Consider the following 19016-nt stretch of genomic DNA (forward strand, 5'->3'; position numbering starts at 1 on the left):
ATGGACTCCCTCCCTTGGGTAATCTGCCCCCTCAGCTCCCCACACCAGAGCCCACCCCATTCAGGAGGGTTCCCTTACCTTTGAGAGAGCCTTTGAAAGGGGGTGCTGGGGGAGGAGGGGGCAGGAAAGTCACCCAACTCTTCCACTGGTGGTTTTTAGGATCCATGCCAAAAAAATTCAGTTTAGTTGACTAAAGTTTTGTCTTGAAATATATGCATATTTATATTCACTGAATGCCACTGAAAACCATTGTGTTTTCTCACTGCAGTATCACCAAGCATAGACAATGGTGGAGGAACAGAAGAAGTAACGGTTGTAAAAGGGAACCCAGTCTCTTTGGTGTGTTCGGCTGATGGAACACCAACCCCTAATATGTCGTGGCTTAAAGACGGCCAGCCTTTAAACTTCGGTTTCCACGTGTCTCTGGAAAACCAAGGAATGGGTCTTCACATAGCGAACTCTGAGACTGATGACACAGGCAGATACACCTGCATAGCATCTAATGATGCTGGGGAAGCCAACAAGCATTTCACTCTTAAAGTGCTGGGTAAGGATTCTTAACTCTTTTTTTGTAATTCAGTCTGACTAGGGAGAAAGGTAAAGAGACCCGCTTTAATGTTGAATCGGAACAAACTGCAATTTGGGCTTGCCATTCTTAGGTCCAGTCTTAGGAGTGATTCACACAACTGCAGTGTCAGAATTGCTTCTTCCCGTCTTCTTCCCAGACCGCTCCATTAACATTTGGATACATTCCTTTTGAGTAAAATTTATGAAAGTTTCTTCTTCCGCAGAACCCCCTCAAATTAATGGATCAGGTCATCCTGAAGAAATTTCTATAGTAGTAAACAAACCACTGGAGCTCTTCTGTATTTCCGATGGCATTCCTATCCCCAAAATCACATGGATGAAGGATGGGCGCCCAGTGCCCCAGACTGATGATATTCGTATCCTGAGAGGGGGAGAGGTCCTTCGGATATCTAGTGCTCAGGTAATACAAACATTCAGTTGTGGCCAATCTGTTTTTCCCCCCTTCCATTATTTTAATAAGTCTCAAATCATCTCAAATGCAATTCAGCCAAATGTTTGAACCTCACTGAAATCCAGGAATAGTGCCCAGAATCCTTTTAATCTTCCAGTTTATCTTCCTTACTGTATTCTGACATTTCGTTTGTTGTCAGTTCTGCTCGTCTTCTCCCTCCTTCCCTTTCTGCCAGACATAAAGGCAGGCACACACTCTTTCTTCTTCCATCCATGTGATTGTATTGGTGCAGCACTGATTAATGGGTAATGTAGCCAAATGGTTTTCCAACTACTGCCATTATTTGTGTTTAATTTGAATTTTATCCCTAACTGAGCCTTTCTGGGTGTTCCTGCAGGTGGAAGACACTGGAAGATACACATGTTTGGCTTCAAGCCCCGCAGGAGACGATGACAAAGAATTTTTAGTAAGAGTACATGGTAAGGTTAACTGAAGAGTACAGTAGTGGGGGAGAAATCTCTAAATGCTTTTATTGCATTCCTCAGTTTTCACCCACCTGTTTCTAAGGCTAGATATTGTGAAACATAACAGCCCTGGAAAAGGCAGAAGAACACAGAATACCACTTCCAACTGGGATTTCTTGCTTTCTGCTGAAACTGATTTCTGCCTCTTCAGAAGAGAGCAATAAAATAGCCTAACTTGCCTGTATTCAGTAACTAAGGTCACAAACATCAGCCAACAGAAAATGTGCCGACACAGCTTGTGAAGGTTAGGAATGCTCCACAGTGCACAAATATCAAATTCATGTCAGTCTGACCCATAGACTGCACTCTAGAGCTCTTTTTATGTGACCGCCATGCAAATATCCAAAGTGTCTGTGTTTTTCAGAAGCCCTTTCTTTCTTAACCTGCCTGAAGCATCCCTGGTGGTGGTGGTGCTTTGGTTATGAGTTTGAATGGACTATGCCCAGTGTGTGTGCGGTAGGGGTTTAGCTGCATATGCATTACAGGGTCTGCTGACACAGGATGACAAGGCCTTAAGACCTGTCTTCCTCAACCTGGTTGCATGTCATTCGTCTCTGAAATACAATACCCATCAGCCCCAGCTAGCATGACCAATGGTCAGGGGTGGGAGATAATGGGAAATGTACAGTGGGAACCTCTGGTTAAGAACTTAATTCATTCCGGAGGTCCATTCTTAAGCTGAAACTGTTCTTAACCTGAGGTACCACTTTAGCTAATGGGGCCTCCTGCTGCCACCACACCGCCTCTGCGCGATTACTGTTCTCATCCTGAGGTAAAGTTCTCAACCCGAGGTACTACTTCCAAGTTAGCGGAGTCTGTCACCTGAAGCGTTTGTAACCTGAAGCGTTTGTAACCCAAGATACCACTGTAATCCAAAATATCTGGAGGGCACAAGGTTGGGGAAGGTTGCTTTAGAGCAAACAATTATAGAGGGAACCATTGTGTAGATCTTGGTTGAGAACATGCTGGAGAGGTAACCAGCATTTGGCGATGGGAGGTTTGCCAGTCAATTAAGGCTGTTCTACCACTCCGGCGGGAAGGTAAACAGCATTTCCGTGCACTGCTCTGGTTCACCAGAAGCGGCTTAGTCATGCTGGCCACATGACCCGGAAGCTGTACGCTGGCTCCCTCGGCCAATAATGCGAGATGAGCGCCGCAACCCCAGAGTCGGCCACGACTGGACTTAATGGTCAGGGGTCCCTTTACCTTACATGAACATCATGTGACAGTTGTATGGGCTGAATTGGTTCATGCTGGGAGAATCAGTCCTTGGGGTGTGAACCTGAGCTGAACCAGGCTATATAGATCTAAACTAGAACTTTGAATTAGCCTGGAAACTTAATTGGTAGCCTGTGCAGTTGTGTCAGAATTAGTATTATATGTTTGGACTGTTCTACCCCAGTCAACAATTTGGCCACTGAATTCTACACTAGCTGACATTTCAAAACCATTTTAAGAGGCAGCCACATGTATAAAAGGTAAAGGTACCCCTGCCCGTACGGGCCAGTCGTGTCCGACTCTAGTGTTGTGCGCCCATCTCACTTAAGAGGCCGGGGGCCAGCGCTGTCCGGAGACACTTCCGGGTCACGTGGCCAGCATGACGAAGCTGCTCTGGCGAGCCGGCACCAGCGCAGCACACGGAAACGCCGTTTACCTTCCTGCTGTAAAGCGGTACCTATTTATCTACTTGCACTTAGGGGTGCTTTCGACCTGCTAGGTGGGCAGGAGCTGGGACCGAAAGACGGGAGCTCACCCCGCCGCAGGGATTCAAACCGCCGACCATGCGATCGGCAAGCCCTAGGCACTGAGGTTTTACCCACAGCGCCACCTGCATCCCCTGCCACATGTATAACACATTGCTAAAACCCAACATAGTTATCAGAGTATAGGCAACCAAAGTTAGCCACAGAATACATGTAATAGCACATGCCTCTTGTACAAAGCATGACCTTCATTTTGAGAATTGCCTATAGGAAGCATAAGTTACCTTGAGGTATGCAAAATTTCATAGCAGCTAGAGGTTCATAAACTTTTGGCAACTTCCTGCTAAGTAAATTAAGTTTTCATTTACCATTATTTGCTATGATTTTTCTCTGACAGTTCCCCCTAATATTGCTGGCACAAGCAATCCTCAGAATCTCAGCGTGCTGCAGAACAGGCAGATTATACTGGAGTGCAAATCCGATGCAGTGCCGCCTCCTACAATCACATGGCTCAAAAATGGGGAAATTATGCAGGTATGTGTTTTTCCCTTAAGAGTTGTTCTCAGTCTGCTACCCAAACCTTTCACAGATGCTCAAACTGCATGCATAGTGGTGACTGAGGTTTGATCCAGCCAAAAGTTGCAGAACTGCTTCCCAGTTGCAGATATTTTATTTTATTTATTTACATCCTGCCCATCTGGCTGGGTTTCCCCAGCCACTCTGGGCAGCTCCCAACAGAATATTAAAAATAGAGTCAAACATTAAAAACTTTCCTAAACAGAGCTGCCTTCAGATGTCTTCTAAAAGTCATATAGTTGTTTATTTCCTTGACATCTGATGGGAGGGCGTTCCACAGGGCGGGTGCCACTGCTGAGAAGGCCCTGTGCCTGGTTCCCCTGTAACCTCACTTCTCGCAGTGAGGGAACCGCCAGAAGGCCCTCGGAGCTGGACCTCAGTGTCTGGGCTGAGCGATGGGGGTAGAGACGCTCCTTCAGGTATATTATTTATGTTTGCATGGGGACCCACAGACAGGGAGCCTCGTGCATGTAGGTCTCAGTTTGTACATCCCAATTTTATGGTGCATAGTCTGCATGAATAGTCCATGTGCTTTGGGCTTTACATATGGAGATCCCATCAAAGTGAAGCATATGATCTACGTTCCCACCCCACCCCAGTCTGAAACCAGGGCATGGTGTTGGGGGAATATGACGAAGCAACCTTTGTGAAGCTAAGCAAACCTTGGTCTCGTCAGTGCCTGGATGGCTGACCTTTGGGATCTCATGTAAGTCCTCTTGAGTTTCATGATGCAAGAAAGGCGGACTCATAGCTGTCAACTTATAGATTTGAAAATAAGGGACCAGCAGCCTCGAAAATAAGGGATCAGCAGCCAAAATAAGGGATTTTCCAAGAACAGCTATGTTCAACTTCTGAGCCCCTCCCAGCCAAATGCAGAAAGCCCAGCCAGCAGCCAAACGAAGCCTCAAGCGGTGGTTCCCACAGCGCAGCAACCCAGCAAAGGGGATGCAGCAAGGAAAACCACCGCCACCTCTCCGCTGCGAAGCGCTGAGCAAAGGCGAGTCCCCAGGCAACGCGGCCGATTTGATTGGCACAAGGCATGCAAGCTCCACCCCCCCAGTTGTTCTTAGACTCCTTATTGGGTGAGCAACGTAGCCAAGCAACACTCCTCCCTGGCCGGCTGCTTCCTTTGAAACCCAGGAAATTTAAGGGACATCATCAATAAGGGACAGCAGTGGGATATGGCATGGGGATAAGGGACTTTCCTGCCAAATAAGGGACGGTTGACAGCTATGGGCAGACTACAAAAATACCTGTGCGCTGTTCTTCACCATTACCACCAGATTCTCACCGTATTTCTTCCCATCTTGTGAGCAGGTACATTGTTGATTCTGAACCTTGGGGAAAAAATAATTTCAGCTTGTGGAAACTCTCTTACCAGGCAACGGCCCGGGTGCGCATCTTGTCTAGTGGGAGATACCTTCAGATCAATAACGCTGACCTAAGTGATGCAGCAAGCTACACCTGTGTGGCAAGTAATGTCGCAGGCCAAACTACAAGAGAATTCGTATTAGCTGTAAATGGTAAGCAAAGGAAATGTACTCTTACACAAGCTTTGCATGGTTGATAACGTGAGAGAATGCCAAGCGCATTAGTAAACATTGCATCGGGACACAGCAACTGTTTTGTTTCATGGTGCAAATAATGTTTACACACCAGCCATTTTTTTTTACCACAAATGCATGTGGCAACAGGTATATATGCACAATACAGTTTTGTGACTCTGAGATTGTTCCTTTATTCCTTGAATGAAAGAAAAGTGACAGAGTTTTCATTGGACTCCATCGCTTTATACGACAAGTGAGGGACTACCTGTATGAATTTATTTATTGCATTTATATACGGCCTTTTTGCAGAGTCACCCAAGGCCGTTTTGCAATTTTAAAATTTAGAATAAACAAAGGCTACAAACTATTCTTAGACCAAATTCAATTTGAAAACTCTCCTGTTCCTCCAGGGCTATGCAGGCAATTAAGAGTACACCCCAGCAATGGTCTATTGATGTTTGCTTTTAATTTCTCTTTGCTTTTAACTTTTTATGATTTTATGTTTTTATGTTGTTGTAAACCACTCTGATATTCTTTTGTTTTATTTTTTGTAATAATATTTTATTCATTTTTCCAACAAATACTTTCTTACTCAACAAATAACTTTTTATAGAGACTAGAAAGGATTTCCAGTCTTCTTTAAAAGATTCTAAATTTGTATATATTATCACTGTCATCAGTTTTGCCATCTCTGCAATGTTTATCAACCATTCTTCGAGGGTGTTCTCTGCTCCTATCATTTCTGTGCATAAAGAATCCTTGCTGCTGTAGTCCCATATATAAATACCATTGAGGCTTCCTTCGGTAATATTCTTTTATGAAAAAGCAGTATATAAACATGTTTATAAATAAGTAAGTAAGCTCCCTGACCTGTACTTATTTGCTTCTGCCTTCCCTTAAGTTTAGTCACTGATTGTCTCCAGGGATAGAAGGTAGGGTTAAATTAACAATGCAATATAGGCCTAAGGGAAGCGGGTGGTGTGTGGGTTAAACCACAGAGCCTAGGACTTGCCGATCAGAAGGTCGGTGGTTTGAATCCCCGTGACAGGGTGAGCTTCCGTTGCTCGGTCCCAGCTCTTGCCAACCTAGCAGTTTGAAAGCACGTCAAAGTGCAAGTAGATAAATAGGTACCACTCTGGCAAGAAGGTAAACGGCGTTTCCGTGCACTGCTCTGGTTCGCTAGAAGCGGCTTAGTCATGCTGGCCACATGACCCAGAAGCTGTATGCCGGCTCCCTCGGCCAATAAAGCGAGATGAGCGCCGTAACCCCAGAGTCGGCCACGAATGGACCTAATGGTCAGGGGTCCCTTTACCTATAGGCCTAATATCAAATTCTATTAAATGAAGCAGAGTTTTAGAAGATGATTTTGCATCCAACCCCGTGTGTTCAGGGATGGCAGAAAACCCCATGTTTAATGGAAGGCTAGCAGTTCTTCTAATACTTCCTGGAATTCTCCTTTTATACAGTTGCTCCTACAATCAAGGGTGGCCCTCAGACCGTGACAGTGAATATTAATATGTCTGCTGTTTTGGAGTGTGCTGCGGAAGGCATACCAGCCCCAAGGGTTTCATGGAGAAAGGATGGAACCCTTTTTGCAGAAAACAATGCAAGGTAATGATGAGTTGGAGGAGCAGACAGAGTCTGTGTGTACACACCATGTTTTGAAGCACCACCCTCCCCAGGTGCTGGGAACTAGCGCTGAGAGGGGTAAACTACAATAAACATGATTCTTTGGGGTGGAAACTGTCAGTTTGCATTTCTTGGCACAGAAAGTATTGATCTGATGTGTAGAGATTTTTCTTATTCTATTTAATTCAAGAGGGTTCTGGAGGTTTCTGTGTGTGAAAGAAATAAGCAGAAGGTTCATGGTGTTTGGGTTATTCCTTCAGAGAAGCTGAGTAAATTGTCTCTGTTATCTCTTCTGTCAAGGTCATGCTGACTATTATAAGAGGCCAGAAGAAGCCTGGGTTTCACTTTCTCTTTGTATCTCACTTCCTTCTGGTGTGGTATTCTTTATAAAGTGTAAGGTTTTAGTCTTATTATAAGTTAAAGGGACCCCTGACTATTAGGTCCAGTCGTGACCGACTCTGGGGTTGCGGCGCTCATCTGGCTTTATTGGCCAAGGGAGCCGGCGTCCAGCTTCCGGGTCATGTGGCCAGCATGACTAAGCCGCTTCTGGCGAACCAGAGCAGCGCACGGAAACATCGTTTACCTTCCCACCTGAGCGGTACCTATTTATCTACTTGCACTTTGACGTGCTTTCGAACTGCTAGGTGGGCAGGAGCTGGGACAGAACAAGGGGAGCTCACCCCGTCGCGGGGATTCGAACCGCCAACCTTCTGATTGGCAAGTCCTAGGCTCTGTGGTTTAACCCACAGCGCCACCCACGTCCCATATTATAAGTTACTATACGTTTAAGTTAAGTCTGCTGCAACTGGATTTCTTAGGGACAGTGCCAATCCTGAATGTTTTGGATTTGTGAGCATTTGCCTTCAGTAGCAGTAAAGATCTCCTGGATGAAATTTTAATTGCCTCTGGTCTATTTTGGGGGGATCCTGCAACGTGTTTAAGTTTTTACTCTGATAACTCTACGTCAGAGATCTGCTCTGGATCAATATTGAGTAGAATTCTATGACTTTAAATTCTTTGCTTTAAATTCCACATGCTGGTGACAAATAGGGAACAGAGAGGTAATGAGAGTTGGGAGTCCCTCAAATCTGGTGGTCACCATGTTGCCTACCACTGCAGAAGCACTTGTGGTCTAATCTGATTTCAGCGTACATCTTGGCGCAAGGACTCAGTTCAAAGAAGGGGCCTTTTTCCTGCACCTTCTGCACTTTCTCCTGCACCTCCCAAATCACTCCTTTTGGCATCCATTAGAAATAGATCCTATGAACGGGGAGATTATGGTTGCGCGTGTCTGTGTTTTGAATCTTCTGTGTCTTGTTTTAGATATTCCGTGTCAGACAACGGATCCCTTCATATTCATTCAGCGCACGTTACCGACACGGGGCGCTATCTTTGTATGGCAACCAATGTGGCGGGCACTGAGCGCAAGCGAATTGACCTGCACGTCCATGGTAACTATGCGCTTCTACAGATAAGCATACGAAAGAAGAGTATATGTGTTAACAGTCTCATTTCCCTTTATCTGAATAAATGAGATTGCTGGTCGTTGTCTTTGTTTGCTGTTTCTCCCAATGCCTTCTTCCAGATAAAATCTGTCATCTGTATCATGAACATGTCAGTTTGCATTTCTTGGTGCAGAAAGTATTGATCTGATGTGTAGAGAGATCTTTCCTATTCTAATTAATTCAAAAGGGTTCTGGAAGCTTCTCTGTGTGAAAGAAACAAGCAGAAAGGTCCTGTTTGGGTTATTCCTTCAGAGAAGCCAAGTACAGCTGGTTTAAACTGGCTCTGTTATCTCTTTCTGTCAAGGTCATGTTGACTATAAAAGTAGGGCCAGAAGGAGCCTGGGTTTTACTTTTTTCTATCTTTTAAGTTGTATTCATTCAACTTGTTTTTATTATTGCTTGTTAGCCGCCCTGAGCCTGGCCTTGGCTGGGGAGGGCAGGGTATAAATAATAATTATAATTATAATTATAATAATTATAATTATAATTATTATTATTATTATTATTATTATTATTATTATTATTATTATTATTATTATCTCCTCTCTTTCCCACTCTGTGGTGTTCTGTATAAAGTATACTTAGTGTTAAGGTTTATTTTTATTATAAGTTATTGTAAGTTAAAGTTAAGTCTGCTGCAACTGGATTTCCTATGGAATGTATTGGCTTTGTGACCATGATGCTCATTTGCCTTCAGTGGCAGTAAAGCTCTGCTGGATGAAATATACCGTATTTTTCGCTCTACAAGACGCACCAGACCATAAGACGCACCTAGTTTTTGGAGGAGGAAAACAAGAAAAAAAAAATTCTGAATCCCAGAAGCCAGAATAGCAAGAGGGATCGCTGCACAGTGAAAGCAGTGATCCCTCTTGCTGTTCTGGGATAGCTGCGCAGCCTTCATTCACTCCATAAGACGCACACAATTTCCCCTTACTTTTTTGGAGGGAAAAAGGGAGTCTTATAGAGCAAAAAATACGGTACTTTAAAATATCTCCTAGGGTCTATTTTTTGGGAATCCTGCAAAGTGTTTAAAGTTTTTGCTCTGCTGACTATACATTGGAGTTCTGCTCTGGATCAATATTGAGTAGAATTCCATGACAGAACATTCCCTGCATTCAGATTGTTCCTTATCAGTACCTTGATAAAGATTGATGTGTGTGTGCGCGCTTTTCTCTACTAGTTCCTCCAACTGTTGCTCCTGGGCCAGGCAACATTACAGTAACTGTGAATGTCCAGACTACCCTGCCATGTGAGACCACAGGGATCCCTAAGCCAGCAGTAATATGGAAGAAGAACGGACACCTCCTCAATGTGGATCAGAATCAAAACACATTCAGGTGATATATGCTATCTCTGTTGTTTGTGTCAAGCCATTAGCGCATGGGTAGGCAAACGAAGGCCCGGGGGACGGATCCGGCCCAATCGCCTTTTAAATCCAGCCCGCGGACGGTCAGGGAATCAGCATGTTTTTACATGAGTAGAATATGTCCTTTTATTTAAAATGCATCTCTGGGTTATTTGTGGGGCATATGAATTCCTACATCCCCCCCCCAAAAAAAATATAGTCTGGTCCCCCACAAGGTCTGAGGGACAGTGGACCGGCCCCCTGCTGAAAAAGTTTGCTGACCCCTGTATTAGTGCATACACTGCACTTTGTAGCGAGAAAACCAAAAAGTGCTCATTCAGTATGGATTGTGGCAATGGGGAATTTATATTTTCCCATTTATCTTGTATTTGAGAATTGCCTAGACTCAACGCAAACAATTGCAACAAACCCTTCATAAAAGGTATTTCGAAGCAATCGGTCACAGTCTTTGGCAATGCTTTGTGTCTCTCACTCTTATTTGACAGCTTAATAAAAACTGCCTTGTCAAATTGCTTAGAATTCCTGCAGCAACTTTCATTCAGAAACTTCATTATGAAAGTGCATTTTACACCTCGGCAATGTTAGATGGCAGCTGCAAAACCCACAGGCTGCTTCTGGTTTCTGAATTATTTGGGGGATGCTTTCGCCTCACATGATGCCAAAGAGCCTGATTCTAAATTCCAGGCAAGGTACTCGTGCCTAGGTAGATAAAGAGAAGCCTAGACTCTTTTTTATAAGTTTGTTTTTCTTAAAGACTGGAAAGGAATTTGTTGGGATATTTTAGGAGGTATAGGATAGCCCCTCTGAAAATCCAGGCCAAAAATAATTTTGGATTCCAATCTATGTTCTAATGGTTATTTTTAGGTCTGCTTTGCAGCTAATCCAAGGACCTGTAAACAAACCCCTGTGTTGCAATATAGACAAGCTGAACAAAATAACACAACACTATGGCTAGTAACAATGGCACTAAACACTATATTAGACTAATACAAATGATCTGAAATTGCAACCAAAGTCTCTAAATCTTTTTCACCAGTCATGGTAGAATAATTCAAAAGTTCAATATATACATAATCTGTCACCAAATGTCGCCGGAACAGAGTTTCTGGATAACCAATCTATTTCGTTCAATGCTTCATCAGCCAATCTTGATCAATTCTTCATCAGCCACACTTGTAAGAATTAATCTGAGAAGGATGCAGTTCAATTTCTTAACCTGCCAGTCTTACATGTAAGTAGATATAAACGCTGTAGAAAATATCCTCTGGATGAGTTCTGATGTGATACTGTAGTCACAGATCACATGAGCACTGATTGATCAAGATTGGCTGATGAAGCATTGAACGAAACAGACTGGTTATCCGGAAACTTTGTTCCGGTGACATTTGGTGACAGATTATGCATATATTGAACTTTTGAATTATTTTGAATTATTCTGCTGCGACTGGTGAAGAAGATTTAGAGACTTTGGTTGCAATTTCTGATCATTTGTATTAGTCTAACCCGGAAGTGTCTCCGGACAGCGCTGGCCCCCGGCCTCTTGAGTGAGATGGGCGCACAACCCCAGAGTCTGTCAAGACTGGCCCGTACGGGCAGGGGTACCTTTACCTTTTTAACATAGTGTTTAGTGCCATTGTTATTGGCGATCGTGTTGTGTTATTTTGTTCAGCTAATCCAAGGACCTGAGCAGATCAGAGGATTCCCAGAGGCCACTGATGTCATCATTCTTTTGCATTGATCATGATCAATCTTCATCCCACAAATTGGGCCCGATTCCCACTTCCCTATATCATGACTTCCTACAGCAGGGATGGGCAAACCCCAGCCTGCAGATGTATCTTGGCCATTGCAGGGGGTTGGACTAGATGACCCTTGCGGTTCCCTTCCAACTCTACAATTATATGATTTTAGGCCGATCCTGATAAGGAGCTGGCCCATGGGGCCAAAAAAGGTTCCTCGCTCCTGTTCTAGGGCCACGTTATTGGCATGAAGTTGGCAAGGGCCAAATCCAGATCAATTGGACATAAGACTGTGAATATTCTGGAGCACAATCTGAAATGAATCCTTGGGAACCATGTCTCTAAATCTTTCAAAATAATAATAATAATAATAATAATAATAATAATAATAATAATAATAATTTATTATTTATACCCCGCCCATCTGGCTGGGCTTCCCCAGCCACTCTGGGCGGCATCCAAAAAAATATTAAAATACTATAATACATCAAACATTAAAAGCTTCCCTAAACAGGGCTGCCTTCAGATGTCTTCTAAAAGTCTGGTAGTTGTTGTTCTCTTTGACATCTGGTGGGAGGGCGTTCCACAGGGAAGGCACCACTCTGTCTGGTTCCCTATAACCTCACTTCTCGCAGTGAGGGAACTGCCAGAAGGCCCTCGTTGCTGGACCTCATTGTCCAGGTAGAATGATGGGGGTGGAGACGCTCCTTCAGAATCTGAAGTATTGTGGGATTTGGTGGTAACGCCTGCCCCCTAGGCCAGGGTTTCCCAAACTTGGGTCCCCAGCTGTTGTTAGACTACAACTCCCATCATCCCTGACCACTGGTCCTGCTACCTAAGGATGATGGGAGTTGTAGTTCAAGAACAGCTGCAGACCCCAGTTTGAGGAACATGGCAGTCGAAAATATCTTGGAGGTGGTGCATGAAATGCTTTGCAACTTAGCGTCGCTACAGTTCGCTTTCACTTTTGAATGTCAGCATTGGGATAGCATTTATTTCAGTAACTTTAGGGACTGTGACATTTCTACTCAAACACAGCAATGAGTTTAACTCCTTGCTCTTTCTGCAGGCTTCTGTCTTCGGGGTCACTGGTAATAATTTCTCCCACCGTAGACGACACTGCGCTCTATGAATGTATGGTATCAAATGAAGCCGGCGAGGATCAAAGAGCAATTGCTCTCATCGTACAAGGTACAGTATTGTGGCACTGTCAAAACGTCTTCATGGGAGCTCTTGAAACTCTGAGGCCATTGCTGTGCGGAGAGACTGTGTGTTGAAGAAGGGCTAGGAAGGGAGCTTTCAGCTTTCAGCTCTGGGCCCTTCTGATCCATTCAGTTACAAAACCTTTCCTCCTTTCTGCACAAAATAAAGGTCTGTGACGTTAACATATGAGAGTGCTGGAGGTGAAATAGTTAAACAGGTTACCCAATCAGAACCCGGGAGGGTGGAGTCAGACGGACTATAAAACTAGCTCTGGGAGGGGGGAGTTCGTTGGGAGTTGGGTGGTTGGGTGGAGTGGGAGGGTGTTGGGATAGAGTCTGTGGGTAGGTTGAGTTAGTGTAAGTTGAGTCAGGAACAGTTAGGACCTAGGAAGACAAGTAAATATCTGAAAGGTGGTTTAGTGAGTGAGAGCAGGTAGCGGAAGTTATAGGTCTGGATAGGCACCCCATGAATGTAATTGACCCATACAGTTTATGAAACCACACGCTTGTTAAACTGCCATAAATAAACAGAAGTTTATGATCCAATTTAATCCTGACTGGACTCAGTATTGTACCAGGTAGGGCCTGGGTGGTGGCAGTGATAAATGAAGTGGTGGCACAGGGATCAATAGACAGTGGAACGTCTGGGGATCCTGTGTGATCGCCACAGGGTCAAATGACAAGTGTGTCATGAATCTCAGCCCCTTCGGTACAGCGTGGCGTGCATGTGTTTTGCAAATAATGCAGCGCTCCCAATTCAAATTGGGACACTAGTTTGGGTTGAGGTAGAAGTTCTTTAAGCCATTACTTCTGGGCCATGCCTACAGTTTCCATTGCCAACATGTGTCCCACTGAAATGATTTCACTAGTTTTTTATCAATACAAATTGAAGGTGAGGAACCCCAGATCTGACTTGGACTTATTGTCTAAGCCAGGGGTCGGCAAGGCTTACCTTGCCTGGGCTGGTTCACTGCCATGGAGCCCCCTCCGTGGGTTGGATTGCGGGTGCGGGTGAGTGCGCGCACCTGCAATTTCCGGCGCCTGCGTCTGTGCTGATGCGACTTCCAGCACCACGAAAGCGAGTCCCCATGCTGCGCCGGTTTAGCGCAGTGCACGGGGACTCGCCGAGCGGGCGGCTCAGTTCAGGGGCGGCTTAGGGGCCAGTAAAATGGCCCCTGTGGCCTGCTTGTGGCCCATGGGCCTTAGGTTGCCGACCCCTGGTCTAAGCAAAGGGTTAAAGACTCCCTGCTCCCTCCACTAGGGTTCTAATCTAGCTTGAGAGCCTGTTGTTTATAGCTATGAAACAGACTCTTGTATGACATGCATTGTATTGTATTGTACTGTACATTTTATGTCCCTCAATTTGTTCTTATTCAGCTGTCCATTTACTGCAGTTTATCCAAGATAACATCACAATGATCAGTAGTTTTATCTTCCTTTATTTTCCTTACTTTAGTGCCTCCATCCTTGGCAGACGAAGCTGCGGATCTATTGGTAACCAAGTCATCTCCAGTCATGATTCCCTGCAGTGCCTCAGGTGTTCCTTTGCCCACAATCCACTGGACCAAGAATGGAATAAGGCTTCTTCCTCGAGGAGATGGCTACAGAATTCTGTCTTCAGGTTTACAACGATTCTGAACCCTTCCAGGAATTTTATACAGTGGTGCCCCGCAAGATGAATGCCTCGCAAGACGAAAAACTCGCTAGACGAAAGAGTTTTCCGTTTTTTGAGTCGTTCCGCAAGACGAATTTCCCTATGGGCTTGCTTCGCAAGACGAAACGTCTTGCGAGTTCTTGCGAGTTTGTTTCCTTTTTCTTAAAGCCGCTAAGCCGCTAAGCCATTAATAGCCGCTAAGCCGCTAAGCCGTTAATAGCTGCTAAGCCGCTAATAGCCGTTAATAGCCGTTAATAGCCGTGCTTCGCAAGACCAAAAAACTGCAAGACGAAGAGACTCGCGGAATGGATTAATTTCGTCTTGCGAGGCACCACTGTATTCAGGTATTTAGGCGTGTTCATGACAACGGGTGGTATTAAACAAGTCGATCGGCTAGTGCAAGGATTTCTGCTTGTGTAATGGGACTTTCCTTTCCTTTTCCCCTTCTTGTGCCCTCCCCAGATCTGCTCCGAGGGATTAGGGGCATGGGGAAGGGGTGCAGTGAGAAGAGAGGGACGGGAAGTTCTGTTGTGCAGCCCAAACTCCTTACAGTAGTGGATCTGCTTCAATGAATACTGCTTGCTTTCATTTTCAATTTCCTAAAGGATGCCATCATTTCTGTTTGGGCCAGAGCCTTTGGCTGAGACTGCACATTTTTGTGTCGCGTAATTTCCATTTCCAAATGCTGGGCTGCCATTTCTCCACTGGAAAAAGGCATCAAGCGGGTGTGATTTGCATAGGAAAAAATAACTGACAGGAGGGAATGGGGTGCTTAATCTGTCCCAGGCCCAGGTATCATGTCTCTGCTGGTCTTCCTCCCACAGCTGATTTTTCTTCCATCCAGCTTCCAGAACCATTTTTGTGTGTGATGGGAACCCAATTGTGGAATCCTGCCATGAGAAAAAATGGAGGGGTGGTGAGGTGAATTTGCAGGGGGAAGTGGGGTTCAGGGTAAAGCATCGGTCCGGTCTTATTCAACATCTTTATCAACGACTTGGATGATGGACTCAAGGGCATCCTGATCAAATTTGCAGATGACACCAAACTGGGAGGGGTGGCTAACACCCCAGAGGGCAGGATCACACTTCAAAACGACCTTGACAGATTAGAGAACTGGGCCAAAACAAACAAGATGAACTTTAACAGGGAGAAATGTAAAGTATTGCACTTGGGCAAAAAAAATGAGAGGCACAAATACAAGATGGGTGACACCTGGCTTGAGAGCAGTACATGTGAAAAGGATCTAGGAGTCTTGGTGGACCACAAACTTGACATGAGCCAACAATGTGACGCGGCAGCTAAAAAAGCCAATGCTTTTTTAGGGCTGCATCAATAGGAGTATAGCATCTAGATCAAGGGAAGTAATAGTGCCACTGTATTCTGCTCTGGTCAGACCTCACCTGGAGTACTGTGTCCAGTTCTGGGCACCACAGTTCAAGAAGGACACTGACAAACTGGAACGTGTCCAGAGGAGGGCAACCAAAATGGTCAAAGGTCTGGAAACGATGCCTTATGAGGAACGGCTAAGGGAGCTGGGCATGTTTAGCCTGGAGAAAATGAGGTTAAGGGGTGATATGATAGCCATGTTCAAATATATAAAAGGATGTCATATAGAGGAGGGAGAAAGGTTGTTTTCTGCTGCTCCAGAGAAGCGGACACAGAGCAATGGATCCAAACTACAAGAAAGAAGATTCCACCTAAACATTAGGAAGAACTTCCTGACAGTAAGAATTTGCTGCCAAGGAGTGTGGTGGAGTCTCCTTCTTTGGAGGTCTTTAAGCAGAGGCTTGACAACCATATGTCAGGAGTGCTCTGATGGTGTTTCCTGCTTGGCAGGGGGTTGGACTCGATGGCCCTTGTGGTCTATTCCAACTCTATGATTCTATGATTCTATCTCTGCCCCCGGCTATCCAAATGAGAAGTGACAGCCAGGCCCTTTAGATATGCAAGTTTATTGGTAACACGCCATTCTAGCCAAGGACTCCAGACATAAACCGAAATATTCACATGCCTAAGAGCTGCACACTGCACTTTAAACTCCATATCTATATATTTTTGTTGCTTCCTTTCTATCAGTGCTCTAGTGAACTTTGCTGCCTTAGTCTTGGAATGTAGCTGTGTCCCAAAAGGAAAGAGGATAGAAGAACCTCTTTCTATTACACTGAGCCTTTTCGTTAAAGGAGCCAAGGTTAAGGAAGGCACCCATGAAAATGCTTTTGCTCCACTCCCAATGACCAGTGTCCACTAGCTGGTGTGCCAACTTTCTCAAAGTGCCTGGGAACTGAATTTGAACTGTCTGAGAACTGCAAGGACCCCCCTAATCACTGTTGAGCGACTGTATTTTTACGTGTTTTGGACGAGGTTTTTTGACTCAAAAATCACGTCAAAAAAATTGGGCTCCTCCAATCCATGGATAGGAATGCGGGTGGCGCTGTGGGTTAAATCACAGAGCCTAGGACTTGCCGATCATAAGGTCGGCGGTTCGAATCCCCATGACAGGGTGAGCTCCTGTTGCTCGGCTCCTGCTCCTGCCAACCTAGCAGTTCAAAAGCATGTCAAAGGTGCAAGTAGATAAATAGGTACTGCTCCGGTGGGAAGTTAAATGGCGTCTCCGTGCGCTGGTCTGGTTCGCCAGAAGTGGCTTAGTCATGCTTGCCACATGACCCGGAAGCTGTACGCCGGTTCCCTTGGCCAATAAAGCAAGATGAGCGCCGCAACCCCAGAGTCGGTCACGACTAGACCTAATGATCAGGGGTCCCTTTACCTTTACTTTAATACATGGATAGTGGAATGACAGGGGGGGAGAAGCAGTATGCTGCCAGCCATTCGGTTGGCGGGAGTGTGGCTTTCCCTGATGCTGCAGCGAGTGGGGAACGATCTGGGGGGTGCTTCTTGCCCACAGCTGTGGGGGGGGGGGGAGAAGCTATGCGCCGCCAGCCAGCCAGCTTTTTGATGGGAGTGCAAATTCACCCGATGCCGCTGCGCATGGGAAGCACTCCCTGGATTGTTTCCCATGCGCGGAAGGCATGAGGGAAGATTGCGCTCCTTCAAACCAGATGGCTGGAGGGAGCGCAAATTCACCCAATGCCGCTGCGCATGGGAAACGATCTAGAGAGTGTTTCCTGACCGCAGCTGCGTGGGGGGAGAGGCTCAACAACTTTGGGCCATCTCCCCTCATTTTCTTAAAATTTAGTCCCCCAAAATGGGGGGAAAGGTCTTATACAAGGGGGCGTCTTATAAACGGGAACGTACGGTATTCCTGCTGCAGCACGCATCTTTAAACTTTCCCGCCTATTCCTGCAGGTACTATTGAAATTGCTGCTGCGCAACTGGACCACGCAGGGAAGTACACTTGCACTGCGCGGAATGCTGCTGGCTCTGCCCACAGACATGTGACTCTTCATGTACAGGGTGAGGTGGGAACTTGTATATTTCTTGCCTATCTGAAAGTGAACTATCGCCCCAGCTAGGGCTGGATTAAAGCATGCCACTGTTTGAGGCAAACAAGCAAAAGCTGCCTGCGTTCTCCACCAGGCCCTGGTTCAACACGGCCACTGCCCATCGTACCCCCAGCCACTTGCCTGCTCGATTTCCCTGCCCAGCAAGCACTTTTCCCAGTCTCAGCGCCACGGTGCCATTTTGTAAATTTGGGGGAGCTGAGCCCCACCCTGGTTCCTGTTAATTCACAATTTAGAGACCAGCTTGAAAAGCACAACTGGGACAGCTTTCACAAGAATAAAATATACCTGTAAAGCAGTGTACAACAGCAGCTTAAAGATTAAAATCTAAGATGAGCGTATGTACACGTAAAGACCTAAAAATTTGGGCTACAAATTGGCCCTGACACCCTGGAGGCCGACTTTGACTGTTTTCCTAGTGAACTAGTTTATTTTGGGGGGTGGGTCCTGTTTTAAACAGTCATGTTTCCACTTCTGGGACCTCCTCTTTTGGCCGCACTGACCAAGGGCCTGGTCTTAGGGCTCCCCTTCATGGGCTGCTGCTACTGTAGCTACCACCACCAGTATCACTCAGTTGCAGCCCACTCCCTCTCATCTTGCCTAATGGGCAGCGTATCTGGCCCCACAAGTGAATTGGAGGTGTCTCATAATCATCATCATCATAATTTATTTTTTTGTACCCTGCCCATCTGACTGGGTTGCCCCAGCCACTCTGGGCGGCTTCCAACACATATAAAAACATAATATAATATCAAACATTAAAAACTTCCCTATACTGTACAGTACTGCCTTCAGATGTCTTCTAAAAGTTGTGTAGCTACTTATCTCCTTGACATCTGACAGGATCTTAGCTCCTGCCCAGTTCCCCCAAAGCACATCAACATCACAACGGGCATTACATCTGCGGAGATTTATGGGCCCGATTTGACTAACCAGATGCGTTAGCAGAAGCCAATGCAAGGACTCTTGCTAACACAACTTAGACTCTCTCCTCTCCTTCCCTCCACGCACCCCCCCGGCAAATCCATCTGGGGGGTCTGGGGAACCTCAGAACAGCATTGTGGGGGGGACAGAGGGGATTGTTCCATCTGGCAAGTAAAAATGCTTTCGCTGACAGAACAATTGCCTTAGTGT

The 19016-nt window shown here is 45.6% G+C and overlaps 1 protein-coding gene across 4 annotated transcripts in view; it reads left to right on the top strand.

Moving 5' to 3' along the window:
- HMCN1 (hemicentin 1) overlaps positions 1-19016 on the top strand; it is a 314549-nt gene that overhangs the window by 241103 nt on the left and 54430 nt on the right. For all 4 annotated transcript variants that reach the window (XM_077928329.1, XM_077928326.1, XM_077928327.1 and 1 more), the window contains 11 exons: positions 269-547; positions 792-988; positions 1377-1458; positions 3604-3740; positions 5164-5305; positions 6796-6940; positions 8282-8409; positions 9644-9800; positions 12638-12759; positions 14227-14391; positions 17728-17835. In XM_077928329.1, the coding sequence (XP_077784455.1) occupies positions 269-547; positions 792-988; positions 1377-1458; positions 3604-3740; positions 5164-5305; positions 6796-6940; positions 8282-8409; positions 9644-9800; positions 12638-12759; positions 14227-14391; positions 17728-17835 (1662 nt within the window). The remainder of the gene's footprint in view (positions 1-268; positions 548-791; positions 989-1376; positions 1459-3603; positions 3741-5163; positions 5306-6795; positions 6941-8281; positions 8410-9643; positions 9801-12637; positions 12760-14226; positions 14392-17727; positions 17836-19016) is intronic.

Source organism: Podarcis muralis, chromosome 5, assembly GCF_964188315.1.
Source record: "Podarcis muralis chromosome 5, rPodMur119.hap1.1, whole genome shotgun sequence".
Classification (NCBI taxonomy): domain Eukaryota; kingdom Metazoa; phylum Chordata; class Lepidosauria; order Squamata; family Lacertidae; genus Podarcis; species Podarcis muralis.